We start from the raw sequence: 20,050 nt of genomic DNA, 5'->3' as shown, positions 1-20,050 counted from the left end.
GGCTTCACAGGAATAATTCCCACTGTGTTCAGGTCTGACATCAGTGATGGTGAAGATCTGTCCTGATGCTTTTGGTGAGTCTTCATTCTCCTTGTACCAGGTGTAATTAGCTGCTGGGTTAGCATCACTGCTACAGTTCAGAGTCACTGAACTGCCCTCCACTATCTCAGCAGAGGGACTCACTGACACAGAGGGAACCTTTGGGGCATCTGGAGGGTAATATGTATAGAGACAAAACTAATCAGTATTGTTGCTGAGGTTCATCTTTACACAAACAAAAACTAGGACATGAGCATCAGGAGGGTCCCACTGACACAGAAGAGGTCTTTGGAGCACCTATAAAAGATGTTTTTACACATATTAATTTAAGGTGATGATTACTTCTGAAAACTTGAAGGCGGATGAATGGATGGATGAATAGTGGATGTTCTAATCATGTTTTGCTGTCTCTGCATGACTTGTGAACTGTCTTTTAAATGCATGTTTTGTTGTTATTGTCTTTGTGACATCTTCTTATTTTCTGCCTCTAACTTTTAGCCATCACATCAATGGTTTCAAAACATCTCCCCAAAAGACTGGAGCTGAAAATGAGCAATCTGGCTATCACAAAAATGTTGATTCATGTGTGCTGTTCTTATAAATAACTGAAATGTACAAGTCTGAATTTGAACCTGAAAAAACATGCATGTTTCACTCACATTTCACATCAATAAAGATGTATTCGGATGTCTTCTTCCCCAGCTGGTTCTCAGCTGTACAGTAATACTCTCCAGAGTCAGAGGACTGGATGGAGCTGAAGACAAGCTGTGGTTCTTTACTGAGAGGTTGAAGGTCTGGATTTACATTCTTCTTGTACCAGGTGTATTTAGCTTCTGGGTTAGCATCACTGCTACAGGTCAGAGTCACTGAACTGCCCTCAATGATTTCACCAGAGGGACTCACTGACACAGAGGGAAGCTTTGGAGCATCTGGAGGAGATGAACACATATGAACTTGAAGATAAGAATGACAAAGTCTGTTTCATTTTCTGATAATTTATACTATATACTAAAGACAATAATGCATGCAAGGATAAATAAAATAAAGTAGAATTAATTTTCACTTTTATACTGTATACTTGTACTGACTCAACTGTCCTTTTCTACAATTATTTTCCTCTCTCTCTGTGTGTGTGCGTGCGTGTGTGTGCGTGTGTGTGCGTGTGTGTGTGTGTGTGTGTGTGTGTGTGTTCTGCTTGCTGAGTTGTCGTAGCAATAAATGTTATTGGCCGTATAGATTCAGAAATTGTGGGTCTACCTTCCTCACTGTCACTCACCTGTTTTGTTTCTTTCTATAAATCCTGCTGTGACATCACGTTGCTTGGATTATGTGTCCTGTACTTAACTACACTTACACACCTTAGCATAAGCTAGCATGTTATTAAAAGAAACAACATTTTGGTTTGTGTAAAAGTACACAGTATAAATTAAGTAGTGTAAGAGTTTAAACTGGATCTGTCTTCTTGTAAACTATTTGGGTCACAGTTTTCACACAGTTTTGTGTTAATGAAGAGAAGAGAAAACTCACACACTGGAGGAGAGGGGAAAGACTCGTATCCTGATAGAGCACAAGAGTAGTAGTCATCAGGATTAATTTGGTTCAGATTAAAGTTAGCTGTATACACCCAAAATTGTTGGCCATTCTTGTACCAGATGTAATAATGATGACCAGGCAGCTGACAATTACTGTGACATTTCAGCTCTGTCCTGGTGGGATGCTGTTTGGATGAAGATGGTCCAACATGCACTTGGAGGCCTGGATCAACAAACAAATATAATTTCAGAATTAACTGTCAACACACAGTACAGACAAGAAAATACTCACATGTTCACAGTAACATTTCCTAAATGTTCTGAAACAGCTAAAAACTAACTGATCACAACATCAAGGAATTAAACATTTATAGCAAATGGTCATGATTTTAGATTTGGTAGAAAAGCTTTGCACATAATGAGGAGATTGTGTCAGCAGATGGTGTTAGCATTAGCATGTAAGCAGAGTAATAGTAAAAACTTTTAATGGACACACTCCTTTGGATATGATGACCGTTATTAGTCAGCTGGTAGCCAAGTAGCTGGTAAAGCTCTGTGCTCTGCTTGAACTAATGCTTTGCTCCATTTCAAATAAAATGTTACCTGTGACAGTCAAAGTGACTCCAGGTGAACCAGAATATTTCCCTCCTGGTTGGTTTGTTGTGAACCTGAACTTGTACTCAGCTGAGTCGCTCTCTCTCAGGTCTGTGATTCTCAGAGTGCAGTCGTTCTTATCACAGCGATACTGCACACGACCTGCGTACTCTGGGTCTGTTCTCAGATCCACAGCTTCTTTATTACTCAATTTAGTGAACCAGAATGTTTCATCAACTGCAGTATCAACATTATTGACTCTGTATGGGTATCTGTAGGTGCATTTTATGTCCACTGTTGATCCTTTTAAGGCACAGATGTGAGTAGGAGTGTAAGTCACTCCCCAGTCATTCTGACCCTGTACCACTGTAACACAGAGCACATCAGAAACCACAATCAGATTTATAACAACATCTGAGGGAAAAGGTTACTTTTACTTACATTAATGGAGGTGTTTCAGTTTTTAAACCTGCAAAGGAAACTAGAACAGGTATACAAATATTTAGTTTGCTTGATGTCAGATTTAAAGAAACAAAAGTGAATGTCTCATACAGTTGGCATGGATTTGGATGTAAGCTAGAGACAAAATGGTGAAGCAGCAAGCTCTGGTGTTATAAAATTGCCCTCAGTAAGTTCATGATTTGGTTAGAAAACAAAAATAAGTTGTACAGTGAAATTCATTCTCTACATTAAACTCATCTTAAGTATTAGGAGCAGTGAGCAGCCATTGTGCAGCGGCCAGGGACTAACTCCAGATCTGCGTCAGTGCTTTCATCACAGGAACTGACAGGAACCATCATACATGTTTTTGTAAACCCAAACAAGCAAAAGGAGAACATGCAAACTGCAAACAGAAAGACCCTGCCCCAGTCAGGTATCAAACTCAAGACCTTCTAGCTGTGAGGTAACAGTGCTAACCACCAAACCACTGTGAGAAACAAAGTGCAGTAGACTGTTTGGATTAACATTACATGAAAGGAAACTCAATCATACTTAAGTTTCAATTATTATTTTAACGTTAAAATGAGTAAAATGTAATTTTAAGTGCAGAAACAATCCACATGATTCAAATCCTGTTTTGGACAAATTATATATATACTAAATATATTTTTCAATCAAAATGTGAGCAAGTCTACATAAATGTGTGTATTGGATAACCAAAAAAAAAATCTTCCAACAATTATAAAATCAAACCTATGCCTCTTGGCTGCAGAGTTTTAAGGAGAGACTGTGTATCACTTTACAGGTCAAATACAAACATGTCAACCTGAGAATTAATGCTTTTTTCTCTCTGAAACTCTCTTCAGTTTGCTCTGAACAAGCTACAATGTACCTGTAGTGTAAATGGTAGATATACAGTACCTGACACAGAGAGAAGGAAGACAACAAATGCACTCGCTGCTGCCGTTGAACCCATAGCTGCTCCTCTCATCTCTCTGACTTCAGAGACAATAAAACATGTTTGTCCAAGAAGGAAAAAGACAAGACTTCAATGTAGAAGGACGTTGTCTTCTTAAGATCACGTCTCTCTGTGGTCTGCAGGCAGAAGACAGAAGTCAAGCTGTTAAAAATAAACCCTATTTCCTTCATCGTTACATTATTAACATGCAAAAATGAGTCTGTTTCCAGTAGATGAAACTCAACAACTAATGATGAGTTGATTGCAAACTATGAATTTCTTTTAATCTCTTTAAGAGGGAGTATAAGAGTAATATGATTTTAATACAAAGCTTTCAGTACCATCATGATTTTACATGTGGGCACAAAAATGAATGAATACACAAACTATATGACTGCAAACAACAGATACTCATTTAACTATTTAAGAGAGTCTTACTAAACACTGACTCATCAAGCCAAACAGCAGGAGAAGGGAAAGAGGATTTGTCCTTTGGGTGTCATGTTTTTAATAAGCAACAAAGAACAAGGAGAAATGTAATTACATGACAGTGAATTGGTGATATAGAACAAAAACTAAATGTAATGATTTGTGTAAAGAAAGCAGAGAAATAGATAATTGTAGTGTTACAGTAAGGCAGCAGAAATAAATCATAAGATGAATGTTAGATTACTGGAAACAGATATTTGACTGACAATAACCCTGAAAGTGAAAGACATACTCAACACAGAAAGGAGAGTAGAAATGGTCTGTTGTCACTAAAATATAACTCACTACTGACATCTAGTGGCAGAAGTACAAGTTTTTACAAGCTCATCAATAAAAGCTTTGATAGTCCAGTGTGTGTGTGTCTGTCTCTGTGTGTGTGTGTGTGTGTGTGTGTGTGTGTGTGTGTGTGTGTGTGTGAGAGAGAGAGAGAGAGAGAGAGAGAGAGAGAGAGAGAGAGAAAAAGAGAGAGAGAGAGAGAGAGAGAGAGAGAGAAAAAGAGAGAAAGTATATATATGTATGTGTGTGAGAGAGCAAGAGGGCGAGAGATTGTATGTGGATGTGTGTGTGTTTGTATATGAGAGAGAGTGTGTGTGTGTGTGTGTGTGAGTGTGTGTTTGTGTGTGTGAAAGAGAGAGAGAGAGGGGGAGTGCGTGTGCGTGTGTTTGTATATAAGAGAACATACATTTGCATAAAGCATATGTGTCCTAGTTTAGGCTCCTGTCCTTCAGGTAAGATTCAAACCAGTTTAGAAAGTCCCACCCAGTTTAACATGTTGTGGTCAACCGTGTCAGATGCAGCACTGAGATCCAGTAACACTAACATGGAAATACTGTCAGTGACCTGAAGTCCTTAACAAGAGCAGTCTTAGTGCTTTGGTCAAGCTGCTGCTCAGCTAAGTGTGAAAACCAGAAAGAAAAGCAGAACATGACGCGTGGGAAACTCTGAAAAGCAGCTAAAATGGAAGAGGTGTCAATCAGTCCTCACAGGGAGGGGCAACTGTTATAACTGTAAAAGCTAAAACAGTTGTCCAGCTCTACAGTACAGAGTACAGAAATTAACAAACAGAGTTTAAACATCAGGATGAGACGAAATTCTCAGTGCATTGCTGTACCATCATATAACTATGAATATATTCATATGCATGAATAAAAATAAATGCATCTAACAATCTATGGAGGGAGGGAGGACAAACCATATCAGCCAGGCCCCACCCCCACCACTCATGACGCAGACACATCTAAACATCTTATTACAGTGTTCAGCAATCAATACTGATGTTATTTTGACTTCATTAAACAGTGATAGCTTACACAGGAATAATCAGAAGTGAATGTTTGATGTTGTGAAATTTGAAAGTTATTCATCATACTGCATCACACATCATCACACATCAAACCTAAATGTCCGACAATGTAAATGCAGATATACAGTACCTGACACAGAAAGACGGAAGACATTAAAATACATCAAATAATGTAAACAACATGTAATAGTCAGATCAGTAAACTGTTCTACTCACAGCAGAGAAGGGTGTTGTCTGTTAAGATGCTCGTCTTCTGTGGTCTGTGAGCAGAAGTCAGATATCAGGCTTAAATTAAGTTGGTACATTTCCTTCCTCTTTATTATTATCATGAATATGCATGAGGGACCAAGTGACAGTATAGTTTCGGGCCTTTAAGCAATTTAAAGAGAGAAGAGAAATAATGACATTTTTAAAAATCTTACTCTTTTTAAGTGTGTGGACAGTTCAGTGTCTAAAGAAAAGACGTGACATATGTCTGACATTTGATTTGATGCATCTCTTCACACTTCTGGTGCATGTTGAGACACTGAATACACCACCATGAGTTCAAAGGGATGTAGTGCATCAGTATGGGAAGTAAGAAGTCACATGCTGATCACAGTGTTTATTGTAAGTATTAAGAAACAAATAAAAATTAAAGTCCATCAAAAATGATAGAGGTCGATGTGTAGATCACAAAATGTTTTACATCTACAGTTGTAAACTCACTCATTCACAATCACTCTGACTCAGTGGCGGCTGCTGGTGTTTTAAACAGGGGAAGCTCAGTGCTTTGGGACGGGGGAGGAGCTCGCGGCAGCACTCACTGCTCGCTGAGGACAGAGTGACACGTGCTTTCATGTCAGAGTCTCCAAAACATCAGAAAACTCTCCAATAACACCAGAAAAAGTCGCTAGATTTGTCGATAGTCGCTCCTAAGAAGAGTTGGAGAGTCGCCAGATTGAGCGAGAAAGTCAGGTCACATCGGCAAAACTACACTCAGAGGACTCAGCCTTCCTATAGCTGTCTATCAAACATTTCCTCTAATCATCATACAGCAGCAGAGCGTCCGACCCTCCCACTGCTCTATTGACTACCAGAGATGCTCAGGGTCCAGGGGCGGGACGAGTTTATCACATTATCCAATGATCGTCTTATCGTGGCTTGTCCCGCCCAAAGCAGCTGTTGGAGGAAGTGTCTTTGAACACCGCTGAAGTCTGCGGAGGACTGCCAGTGTGTGATAAGGAAATCACTTCGAAAAATATCAACGTCGGCAATAAACAGCTGGTTAAAAGTTGTAAAATCAAACGCATTGAAGTGCAGATTTGATGTGATGTTGATGATTTTAGGGGAAGGTGAGTTTCCCTTGTTGTCTCAGAGCAATCGCCCCACTCTGACTGTAACACAGAGCTCATCAGAAATCAGTTCTTCTGCTGTGTAAAGAAGCACCGATGCTCTCTACAGTTCATCTCTTTGACCCGTGAACCATGATACAGTTTAACTGAACAGGAAAAGTTGATTAATTTTGAGGTCATAGATTTTAAAAAAAGTATTTATTGGTTCTGGCAGATAGATTGTGTAAAGAGATGTCGTCTATTTAAATAGTGACAACATATTAAAATACCCAAATCTCACAATGTGAAAGTAATGAATTTAAAACTATCTGCAGGGCTAGACATCTCATGAGATCAGTGAGAAAATATGTTCATTGTTAGTCAGGTGAACTGAGCCTTTAATGCAGACAGTGGAGGGAGACCTCAGTGATGAAGCCTGAATCTGCAACACTGAAGCTTCACCACTAGAGGGCAGTGAAACATCAGAGATACTGAATCACAACCCTGAGACAACATTTTACCATCCATCACTGATTGTTTACACACATTTAAATTTACTCAGTAGTTTTTACTTTTTATTGCTGAGTTTCTTGTTAATCTGTTTACACTTGACATTAAATTCATTAATCATTACAATTAGTGGTTCAGTTTCAGAAGCATTGATTGTTCACATTGGTGACCTTGTTGTACAGTCGAGGTGTCTAAGTATGAAAATGATTCAGTCAGTGATCTACAGCTGTCACTAACAAATATGGACAAATATAAACAAACTAATACAAACTGTGTCTGTTCATCTTCATTTTAGCAACATCCCAAATCATAATAAACTATTACACTGTGACAAGTTTAATCCTAAAATAGACAGAAAGTGAGAAATAAATCAGCACAAAGGAAAAGATTTAAAGAAAATATTAAATTTTATTTGTCTTCATATCTGGTAAATACATTCAGATGGTCAAAAATAAACATCAAAACTATTTCAAGCTGAAACTTTCTGCTCACTGTCGCCCTCTGCAGCAGTGAGAGGGAACTGAAATCATGTTTCCAACTACAGAGATGATGTGGAAGCTGGCTGTTTATTGTATATCAGCCACTGCAATACCTGGATAATGTGACATTCAGCAAAGTGTGATAGAACTGAGATTATGTTTGATGTGTGAAAATACACAGTAAACTGCACAAGAAGCCAATCAGGATTCCTCAAAAGCGATTAATTACAGTATGTACACATTTAAAATAACAGTTTGCATTGCAGCTCTAATCCTAAATATCTGTAACATAACTAAAAATAAGCTTGCATTAGTTTAGACAGAACACTCAGTAAATTATAAATCAGTTGAGTCACACACACCACCTGATATTCAACTGATCTAAACAATCAATCATGTTTGACACGTCGACATGATTCAGTTCAAGCTGCCATCAGCACATTCTTCTCAAAGCTTCTGCTACATGCTGTTACTGACTGTCTGTGCTGCTCACTTCTACCTGCTGCTGAAAACTGAACATGAAAACGTCCACATGGTCCTCTACAGCCTCTCTCTCTCTCCACTGTCATATTTCACTGTTGTACTACGTTCTGTCTCCATCAGGTGATTCCAGCCTTTGGTTCAACTGCATCAGAACAAAATCACATGACATTTAGATGAGGTACATCTCATAACTGACTTTATGGCTTCATGTTAACAATATAAATGTGTTTGCTTGCATTCATGAGCCAAGTGATAATAACTGTATTTTAGGATAAGTTCTGTCAATAAGGTTTCTCTCTCTCACCTCTATAGTCTCTACAGGTTCATTCAGGTCAGTGGTGGAGCTCAGAGTTTTCTTCTTCCTGGATTGAATCCAACAAAATTAAGAAATATTTAACTAAATTAAATTCATAATTTGAAAGCCATAAAAGGGTTTTGGTAAAAAGCACAAAAGAATAAATGTTTTCTTTATTGTTTTACCTCATCCACAGAATCAAGAGAAGCAGAGGAATCGGCATCAGGACCGCCAGAATCAACTTGATGATGTTCATTATAAATACTGATTTCCCTAAAAAATGAGACCAACAGAAAGCAGATAAAACTCCTCAATCAGTGCTGAGCTCTTGTGCTGTATACATGAGTGTAAAGATCAATGAGTATAACTTACCTTTCACAACAGTCAGATGTAAGGTGGAGTTATGACGTCCTCTTCTGTTCTGGGCTTCACAGGAATAATTCCCACTGTGTTCAGGTCTGACATCAGTGATGGTGAAGATCTGTCCTGATGCTTTTGGTGAGTCTTCATTCTCCTTGTACCAGGTGTATTTAGCTGCTGGGTTAGCATCACTGCTACAGGTCAGAGTCACTGAACTGCCCTCCACTATCTCAGCAGAAGGACTCAGTGACACAGAGGGAAGCTTTGGAGCATCTGGGGGTTAATATGTATAGAGATAAACTATATTCATATTTTTATCAGGTTGACTTTTATACTTAAAAATTCAGCTTGGGGTGTTGGACCAAAGAAAAAGAGCCCATGCTTGAATCCACCTTTCAGTATTTCTATTTTATAACATTACGTTTCTATCAGCCTGAACTCAGATGGCAGAAAAATCTCAACATATTGTTATATTGTTTTGTACTTACACCAGACATCAATGAATATAGATGTAGAGTTGATCTGTCCATATTGATTCTCAGACTTGCAGTAATAGATCCCTCTGTCCTCAGAGCTGATGGTGAGGAAATTATATTTTCCTCCTGTTCTTGAAGGCAGCTTTTGGTTCCCCTTGTTGTACCAGGTGTAAATAGCTGCTGGGTTAGCATCACTGCTACAGGTCAGAGTCACTGAACTGCCCTCCACTATCTCAGCAGAGGGACTCACTGACACAGAGGGAAGCTTTGGAGAATCTGGAGGGTAATATGTATAGAGACAAAACTAATCACTATTTTTTCTCAGGTTCATCTCTATACATTCAAAAAACTAGGATATGAGCAGCAGGAGGGACCAAAGGAAGAAGGGGGGGGCAGTTTTTTATTATTTTACTTTAAAGTGGCGTAGAGTACACTAGTACCACCAGCCTAAATCAGATGCAGATAAATCATAATGTAGTGTTCAACGCCTCTTTGTGTGTCAGATTTTTATTTTGTACTTACAGTGGACATCAATGAATTGAGATGAAGAGTTGATCTGTCCATACTTATTCATAGACTTGCAGTGGTAGGATCCTCTGTCTTTATAGCTAATGGAAGTAAAATAATACATTCCTTCTGGTCCTTGTTGCAGCATTTGGTTCTCCTTGTACCAGGTGTATTTAGCTGCTGGGTTAGCATCACTGCTACAGTTCAGAGTCACTGAATTGCCCTCCACTATCTTAGCAGAGGGATTCACTGACACAGAGAGAAGCTTTGGAGCATCTATGGGGGGAATATGTATAGAGACAAAACTAATCAGTATTGTTGCTGAGGTTCATCTTTATACATACAAAAACTAGGAAATGAGCAGCAGAAGGGTCCCACTGACACAGAAGAGGTCTTTGGAGCATCTATAAAAGATGTATTTACACATATTAATTTAAGGTGATGATTACTTCTGAAAACTTGAAGGTGGTCGGATGAATGAATGAATAGTGTATATTATATGAATGCTTTGCTGTCTCTGCGTAGCTGGTGAACTGTCTTTTAAATGCATATTTTGTTGCTATTGTCTTTGTGACATCTTCTTATTTTCTGCCTCTAACTTTTAGCCATCACATCATTGGTTTCAGAACATTTCCCCAATGAGACTGGAGCTGGAAATTAGCAATCTGGCTATCACAAAAATGTTGATTCATGTGTGCTGTTCTTATAAATAACTGGATCTGACTTCCTGTAAACTATTTGGGTCAAAGTTTTCACTTGATGCGTTAATGAAGAGAAAATAAAACTTGCACACTGGAGGAAAGCGGAAAGACTTGTATCAACTGTCCCATGCACTGTGTGTGCATGATCTGCTAAAACCTGTTTTGTTTACAAAACTGCAAAGTTATAAAATGCAAACAGTTTTTTTGCATTTTAAAGCAGTTTCACTCACATTGCACATCAATAGTGTATTCAGATGTCCTCTTCCCCAGCTGGTTGTCAGCTGTACAGTAATACTCTCCAGAGTCAGAGGACTGGATGGAGCTGAAGACAAGCTGTGGGTCTTTACTGAGAGGTTGAAGGTCTGGATTTACATTTGTCTTGTACCAGGTGTATTTAGGTGCTGGGTTAGCATCACTGCTACAGGTCAGAGTCACTGAACTGCCCTCAATGACTTCACCAGAGGGACTCACTGACACAGAGAGAAGCTTTGGAGCATCTGGAGGAGATGAACACATATTAACTTGAAAATATGAACGTCAAAGTCTGTTTCATTTTCTGATAATTTATACTAAATACAATGATGGATGCAGGAATAAATAAAATAAAGTAGAATTCATTTTTAATGTTTGATTATTGCCACTGACCAGAGTACTGTCCCAAGTACTCACTTTCTTTAATGCAAGTAGTTTTAGACTCAATCTGGTGGGAGCAGACTACCAATCACTAGTATTTAATCAGCTGTCCTTTTTTGTAATTGCTGGATTTGACTTCCTGCAAACAATTTGAGTCAAAGTTTTCACTCAATGTGTTCAAGAAGAGAAGAGAAAACTCACACACTGAAGGAGAGCGGGAAGACTCGTATCCTGATAGAGCACAAGAGTAGTAGTCATCAGGATTATTTTGGTTTGGATAAAAGTTTTCTGTCCTCTCCTCAGTTGGTTGGCCGTTCTCGTACCAGATGTAGGAAGGATAATCAGGCAGCTGACAATTGCTGTGACATGTCAACTTTGTCCTGGTGGGATGTGAGTGGGGTGAAGATGGTTCAACATGCACCTGGAAGCCTGGATCAACAAACAAATATAATTTCAGAATTAACAGTTAACACAGTACAGACAATCAAATACTCACATGTTCACAGTAACATTTCCTAAATGTTACTGTGAACATCTAAACACTAACTGATCACAACATCAAGGAATTAAACATTTAAAGCAAAAGGATATGAAGTAAGATTTGGTGGAAAATGTCTGCTAATTAACTAGTCTTTGATCAACTGTCCCATGCACTGTGTGTGCATAATATGCTAAAAGCTGTTTTGTTTACAAAAATGTAAAGTTGTAAAGTGTAAGAAGTTTTTTGCATTTCAAAGCTGTTTCACTCACATTTCACATCAATAAAGATGTATTCAGATGTCCTCTTCCCCAGCTGGTTCTCAGCTGTACAGTAATACTCTCCAGAGTCAGAGGACTGGATGGAGCTGAAGACAAGCTGTGGTTCTTTACTGAGAGGATGAAGGTCTGGATTTACATTCTTCTTGTACCAGGTGTATTTAGGTGCTGGGTTAGCATCACTGCTACAGGTCAGAGTCACTGAACTGCCCCCAATGATTTCACCAGAGGGACTCACTGACACAGAGGGAAGCTTTGGACCATCTGGAGGAGGTGATATAAACACTTATTAACTTGAAGATAAGAATGTTATCATAAAACAAAGTCTGTTTCATTTTCTGATAATTTATACTAAAGACAATAAAGCATGCAAGAATAAATAAAATAAAGTAGAATTAATTCTCACTTTTATACTGTATACTTGTACTGTCCCAGGTACTCACTGTGTTTAATGCAGGTAGTTTTAGACTCAACTGTCCTTTTCTAAAATTATTTCCCTGTCTCTCTCTCTCTCTCTGTGTGTGTGTGTGTGTGTGTGTGTGTGTGTGTGTGTGTGTGTGTGTGTGTGTGTGTTCTGCTTGCTGAGTTATCGTAACATTAAATGTTATTAGCCCTATAGATTCAGATATTGTGGGTCTACCTTCCTCGCTGTCACTCACCTCTTTTGTTTCTTTCTATAAATCCTGCTGTGACATCACGTTGCTTGTATTGTGTGTCCTGTACTTAACTACACTTACACACCTTAGCATAAGCTAGCATGTTATTAAGAAACAACTAACAACACACTTTGGTCCGAGTAAAAGTACAAAGTATAAATTAAATTGTGTAAGAGGTAAAACTGAGTCTGACTTCTTGTAAACTATTTGGGTCAAAGTTTTCACTTGGTGCGTTAATGAAGAGAAGAGAAAACTCACACACTAGAGGAGAGCGGAAAGAATCATATCCTGATAGAGCACAATAGTAGTAGTCATCAGGATTAATTCGGTAAAGATAAAAGTAAGCTGTATTCCCCCCAGCTCGTTGGTTGTTCTTGTACCAGATGTAGGAAGGATAATCAGGCAGCTGACAATTACTGTGACATTTCAGCTCTTTCCTGGTTGGATACTGTTTGGATGAAGATGGTCCAACATGCACTTGGAGGCCTGGATCAACAAACAGAAATGTAATTTCAGAATTAACTGTCAACACACAGACAAGCAAATACTCACATATTCACAGTAACATTTCCTAAATGTTCTGAAACAGCTAAAAACTAACTGATCACAGCATCAAGGAATTAAACATTTATAGCAAATGGTTATGATTTTAGATTTGGTGGAAAAGCTTTGCACATAATAAGGAGATTGTGGCAGCAGATGGTGTTCGCATTAGCATGTAAGCAGAGTTATAGTAAAAAGTTTTAATGGATACACTCCTTTGGATATGATGACCGTTATTAGTCAGCTGGTAGCCAAGTAGCTGGTAAAGCTCTGTGCTCTGCTTGAACTAATGCTTTGCTCCATTTAAAATAAAATGTTACCTGCGACTGTCAAAAAGACTCCAGGTTCACCAGTATATTTCCCTCCTGGTCGATTTGTTATGAACCTGAACGTGTATTCAGCTGAGTCTCTCTCTCTCAGGTCTGTGATTCTCAGAGTGCAGTCCTTCTTATCACAGTAATGCTGCACACGACCTGAGTACTCTGAGTCTGTTCTCAGATCCACAGGTTCATAATTACTCTCTTTAGCAAACCAGATTGTTTCATCAACTTTAGTATAACGGTCATTTGTCCAGTATGGGTATCTGTAGGTGCAGCGTATGACCACTGTTGATCCTTTTGAGGCACAGATGTGAGTAGGAGTGTATGTCACTCCCCAGTCATTCTGACCCTGTACCACTGTAACACAGAGCACATCAGAAACCACAATCAGATTAATAACAACATCCAGGGAAAGAGTTAGTTTTACTTACATTAGTGGAGGTGTTTAAGTTTGTAAACCTGCAAAGGAAACTGGGAACAGGTATACAAATATTCAGTTTGCTTAATTTCTGTTTTAAAAGAAACAAAAATGAATGTCTTATACAGTTGGCATGGATTTGGATGTAAGATAAAATGGTGAAGCAGCAGGCTCTGGTGTTATGAGATTGCCCTCAGTAAGTTAATGAGTTGGTTACAAAATAAAAATAAGTCGTACAAGGAAATTCACTCTCTGTATTTAACATCTTAAATATTAGGAGCAGTGAGCTGCCATTGTGCAGCGGCCAGGGACTAACTCCAGATCTATGTCAGTGCTTTCGTCACAGGAACTGACTGAGAATTAACCTATCATACATGTTTTTGTAAACCCAAACAAGCAAAAGGAGAACATGCAAACTCCACACAGAAAGACCCTGCCCCAGTCAGGTATCAAACCCAAGACCTTCTTACTGTGAGACAACAGCGCTAACCACCAAGCCACTGTGAGAAACAAGGCACAGTAGACTGTTTGGATTAACATTACATGAAAGGAAACTCAATCATACTTAAGTTTCAATTATTATTGTAACTTTAAAATGAATAAAATGTAATTTTAAGTGCAGAAACAATCCACATGATTCAAATCCTGTTTTGGACAAATTGTATATATACTAAATATATTTTTAATCAAAATGTGACCAAGTCTACATAAATGTGTGTATTGGTTAACCAAAAAAAGAAAGTCTCCCAACAAGCTATGTCCCTTGTCTGCAGAGTTTTAAGGAGAGACTGTGTATCACTTTACAGGTCAAATACAAACATGGCGACCTGAGAATTAATGCTTTTTTCTCTCTGAAACTCTCTTCAGGTCGCTCTGAACAAGCTACAATGTACCTGTAATGTAAATGTAGATATACAGTACCTGACACAGAGAGAAGGAAGACAACAAATCCACTTGCTGCTGCTGTTGAACCCATAGCTGCTCCTCTCATCTCTCTGACTTCAGAGACAATAAAACATGTCTGTCCAAGAAGGAAAAAGACAAGACTTCGATGTAGAAGGACGTTGTCTTCTTAAGATCACGTCTCTCTGTGGTCTGCAGGCAGAAGACAGAAGTCAAGCTGTTAAAAATAAACCCCATTTCCTTCCTCTTTACATTATTAACATGCAAAAATGAGGCTGTTTCCAGTAGATGAAACTCAACAACTAATGATGAGTTGATTGCAAACTATGAATTTATTTTAATCTCTTTAAGAGGGAATATAAGAGTAATATGATTTTAATACAAAGCTTTCAGTGCTATCATGATTTTACATGTGGGATCAAAATGAATGAATACACAAACTATATGACTGCAAACAACAGATACTCATTTAACTATTTAAGAGAGTCTTACTAAACACTGACTCATCACGCCAAACAGCAGGAGAAGGGAAAGAGGATTTGTCTTTTGGGTGTCATGCTGTTTTTAATAAGCAACAAAGAACAAGGAGAAATGTAATTACATGACAGTGAATTGGTGATATAGAACAAAAACTAAATGTAATGATTTGTATAAAGAAAGCAGAGAAATAGACAATTGTAGTGTTACAGTAAGGCAGCAGAAATAAATCATGAGATGAATGTTAGAATACTGGAAACAGATATTTGACTGACAATAACCCTGAAAGTGAAAGACATACTGTAAACACAGAAAGGACAGTAGAAATGGTTTGTTGGCACTAAAACATAACTCACTACTGACATCTAGTGGCAGAAGTACAAGTTTTTACAAGTTGATCAATAAAAGCTGTGATAGTCCAGTGTGTGTGTGTGTGTGTGTGTGTGTGTGTGTGTGTGTGTGTGTGTGTGCATGTGTGTGCTTGTATATAAGAGAAGATACATTTGCATTAAGCATATGTGTCCTAGTTTAGGCTCCTGTCCTTTAGGTAAGATTCAAACCAGTTTAGGACTGAGCCAGAAAGTCCCACCCAGTTTAACATGTTGTGGTCAACCGTGTCAGATGCAACACTGAGATCCATTAATACTAACACGGAAATACTGTCAGTGACCTGAAGTCCTTAACAAGAGCAGTCTTAGTGCTGTGGTCAAGTTGCTGCTCAGCTAAGTGTGAAAACCAGAAAGAAAAGCAGAACATGACGTGTGAGAAACTACGAAAAGCTGCTATAATAGAAGAGGTGTCAATAAGACCTCACAGGGAGGGGCAACTGTTATAGCTGTAAAAGTTAAAACAGTTGTCTAGCTCTACAGTACAGAGTGCAGAAATTAACAAACACAGTTTAAACATCAGGATGAGATGAAATTCTCAGTGCATTGCTGTACAATCATATAACTATGAATATATTCATATGCATTTATAAAAATATATGCATCTACTGTAACAATCTATGGAGGGAGGGAGGACAAACCATATCAGCCAGGCCCCACCCCCACCACTCATGACGCAGACACATCTAAACATCTTATTACAGCGTTCAGCAATCAATACTGATGTTATTTTGATTTCATTCAACAGCGATAGCTTACATAGAAGTAAACAGAAGTGAATGTTTGATGTTGTAAAATTTGAAAATTATTCATCATACTGCATCACACATCAAACCTAAATGTCCTACAATGTAAATGCAGATATACAGTACCTGACACAGAGAGATGGAAGACATTAAATACATCAAATAATGTTCACAACATGTAATAGTCATATCAGTGAACTGTTCTACTCACAGCAGAGAAGGACGTTGTCTGTTGAGTTGCTCGTCTTCTGTGACCTGTGAGCAGAAGTCAGATATCAGGCTTAAATTAAGTTAGTACATTTCCTTCCTCTTTATTATTATTATGAATATGCATGAGGAGCCAACGTGACAGTATAGGCGTACGTGACATGATCTATGTTTGAGAGGATAACAGATGAGTGTTTCGGGCCTTTTAGCAATTTAAAGAGAGAAGTGAAATAATGAGACACTTTTGTCATCTTACTCTTTTTAAGTGTGTGGACAGTTCAGTGTCTAAAGAAAACACATGACATATGTGTGACATTTGATTTGATGCATCTCTTCACACTTCTGGTGCATGTTGAGACACTGAATACACCACCATGAGTTCAAAGAGATGTAGTGCATCAGTATGTGAAGTAAGAATTGACATGCTGATCACAGTGTTTATTGTATGTATTAAGAAACAAATACAAATTAAAGTCCATCAAAAATGATAGAGATCGATGTGTAAATCACAAAATGTTTTACATCTACAGTTGTAAACTCACTAATTCACAATCACTCTGACTCAGTGGCGGCTGCTGGTGTTTTAAACAGGGGAAGCTCAGTGCTTTGGGACAGGGGAGGAGCTCGCGGCAGCACTCGCTGCTCGCTGAGGACAGAGTGACACGTGCTTTCATGTCAGAGTCTCCAAAACATCAGAAAACTCTCCAATAACACCAGAAAAAGTCGCTAGATTTGTCGATAGTCGGTTCTAAGAAGAGTTGGAGAGTCGCCAGATTTAGCGAGAAAGTTAGGTCACATCGGCAAAACTACACTCAGAGGAGTCAGCCTTCCTATAGCTGTCTATCAAACATTTCCTCTAATCATCATACAGCAGCAGAGCGTCCGACCCGCCCACTGCTCTATTGACTACCAGAGATGCCCAGGGTCCAAGGGCGGGACGAGTTTATCACATTATCCAATGAGCGTCTTATCGTGGCTTGTCCCGCCCAAAGCAGCTGTGGGAGGAAGTGTCTTTGAACACCGCTGAAGTGCCAGTGTGTGATAAGGAAATCACTTCGGAAAATATCAACGTCGGCAATAAACAGCTGGTTAAAGGTTGTAAAATCAAACGCATTGAAGTGCAGATTTGATGTGATGTTGATGATTTTAGGGGAAGTGGTGAGTTTCCCTTGTTGTCTAAGAGCAATCGCCCCAGTCTGACTGTAACACAGAGCTCATCAGACATCATTTATACTGCTGCGTAAAGATGCACCGATGCTCTCTACAGTTCATCTCTTTGACCTGTGAACCATGATACAGTTTAACTGAACAGGAAAAGTTGATTAATTTTGAGGTCATAGATAAAAAAGTATTCATTGGTTCTGTCAGATAGATTGTGTAAAGGGATGTCGTCTATTTAAATAGTGACAACATATTAAAATACCCAAATCTCACAATGTGAAAGTAATGAATTGAAAACTATCTGCAGGGCTAGACACCTCATGAGATCAGTGAGAAAATATGTTTATTGTTATTCAGGTGAACTGAGCCTTTAAAGCAGACAGTGGAGGGTGACCTCAGTGATGAAGCCTGAATCTGCAACACTGAAGCTTCACCACTAGATGGCAGTGAAACATCAGAGATACTGAATCACAACCCTGAAACAACATTTTACCATCCATCACTGATTGTTTACACACATTTAATATTACTCAGTAGTTTTTAATTTTTATGACTGAGTTTCTTGTTAATCTGTTTACACTTGACATTATATTGATTAAGAATTACAGTTTCAGAAGCATTGATTGTTCACATTGGTGACCTTGTTGTACAGTAGTTGAACGAAAGTGTTGTGTCTAAGTACGAAAATGATTCAGTCAGTGATCTACAGCTGTCACTAACAAATATGGACACATATAAACAAACTAATACAAACTGTGTCTGTGCATCTGCATTTTAGCAACATCCCAAATCATAATAAACTATTACACTGTGACAAGTTTCATACTAAAATAGAGGGAAAGTGAGAAATAAATCAGCAAAAAGGAAAATATTATTTTATTTGTCTCATTTGTCTTCATATCAGGTAAATACATTCAGATGATAAAAAATAAACATAAAAACTATTTGAAGCTGAAACGTTCTGCTCACTGTCGCCCTGAAGCAGTGAGAGGGAACTGAAATCATGTTTCCAACTACAGATATGTTGTGGAAGCTGGCTGTTTATTGTATATCAGCCACTGCAATACCTGGATAATGTGACATTCAGCAAAGTGTGATAGAACAGAGATTATGTTTGATGTGTGAAAATATACAGTAAACTGCACAAGAAGCCAATCAGGATTCCTCAAAAGTTATTAATTACAGTATGCACACATTTAAAATAAGAGTTTGCATTGCAGCTCTAATCCTAAATATCTGTAATATAACTAAAAATAAGCTTGCATTAGTTTAGACAGAACACTCAGTAAATTATAAATCAGTTGAGTCACACACACCACCTGATATTCAACTGATCTAAACAATCAATCATGTTTGACACGTGGACATGATTCAGTTCAAGCTGCCATCAGCACATTCTTCTCAAAGCTTCTGCTACATGCTGTTACTGATTGTCTGTGCTGCTCACTTCTACCTGCTGCTGCTGCTGCTGAAAACTGAACATGAAAACGTCTACATAGTCCTCTACAGCCTCTCTCTCTCTCCACTCTCATATTTCACTGTTGTACTACTTTCTGTTTCCATCAGGTGAGTCCAGCCTCTGGTTCAACTGCATCAGAACAAAATCACATGACTGGATTTTACTCCAGGTCTTCCTGCTCCTCTGTGTCTTCTGTCTGTGCTGCAGTGACGACCTGCAAGTCTGAGACGTTCTCATAGTCAAGATGAGAGTCCAACTGATGGGAAGAAATATAAAAAATGATTGACTTCATTCATGAAACTTTCACATGATAACATGATTTTACACTGCATTTTAAATATAAACCAACTTTCCAGCTTCATGTTGTCCTCTCACTTACCTCTAAAGTCTCTAGAGGTTCATTCAGTTCAGTGGTGGAGCTCAGAGTTTTCTTCTTCCTGGATTGAATCCAACAAAATCAAGAAATATTAAAGTAAAAGAAATTCATAATTTGAAAGTGTTTTTGATGAAAAAAAGCACAAATGTTTTCTTGAGTGTTTTACCTCATCCACAGAATCAGATAAATCAGAGGAATCAGCATCAGGACAGCCAGACTCAACTTGATGATGGTTTTCATGATTATAAATTCTGATTTCCCTAAACCTTGAGACCAACAGAAAGCAGATGAAACTCTTCAATCAGTGCTGACCTCTTGTGCTGTTTACAGAGTATGAAGATCAATGAGCATAACTTACCTTTTACAACAATCAGATGTAAGGTGGAGTTATGACGTCCTCTTCTGTTCTGGGCTACACAGTAATAATTCCCACTGTGTTCAGGTCTGACATCAGTGATGGTGAAGATCTGTCCTGATGCTTTTGGTGAGTCTTCATTCTCCTTGTAGCAGGTGTAATTAGCTGCTGGGT

General features: G+C 38.5%; 1 protein-coding gene across 1 annotated transcript in view; it reads right to left on the bottom strand.

Moving 5' to 3' along the window:
• LOC128365009 (B-cell receptor CD22-like) overlaps positions 1–19,761 on the bottom strand; it is a 34,965-nt gene extending 15,204 nt beyond the window's left edge. Inside the window, exons 1-6 of the mRNA XM_053325626.1 lie at positions 19,688–19,761; positions 19,525–19,582; positions 13,389–13,737; positions 1,567–1,794; positions 699–968; positions 88–209 (exon numbers count right to left, since the gene is read on the bottom strand). Of these exons, the coding sequence (XP_053181601.1) occupies positions 88–209; positions 699–968; positions 1,567–1,794; positions 13,389–13,737; positions 19,525–19,582; positions 19,688–19,761 (1,101 nt within the window). The remainder of the gene's footprint in view (positions 1–87; positions 210–698; positions 969–1,566; positions 1,795–13,388; positions 13,738–19,524; positions 19,583–19,687) is intronic.
• Between the last annotated feature and the right edge of the window lie 289 nt (positions 19,762–20,050).

Source organism: Scomber japonicus, chromosome 2 (assembly GCF_027409825.1).
Source record: "Scomber japonicus isolate fScoJap1 chromosome 2, fScoJap1.pri, whole genome shotgun sequence".
Taxonomy (NCBI): Eukaryota; Metazoa; Chordata; class Actinopteri; order Scombriformes; family Scombridae; genus Scomber; species Scomber japonicus.
Note: the sequence above shows the minus strand (reverse complement) of the source record. Positions and strands in the feature narration are given on the sequence as shown.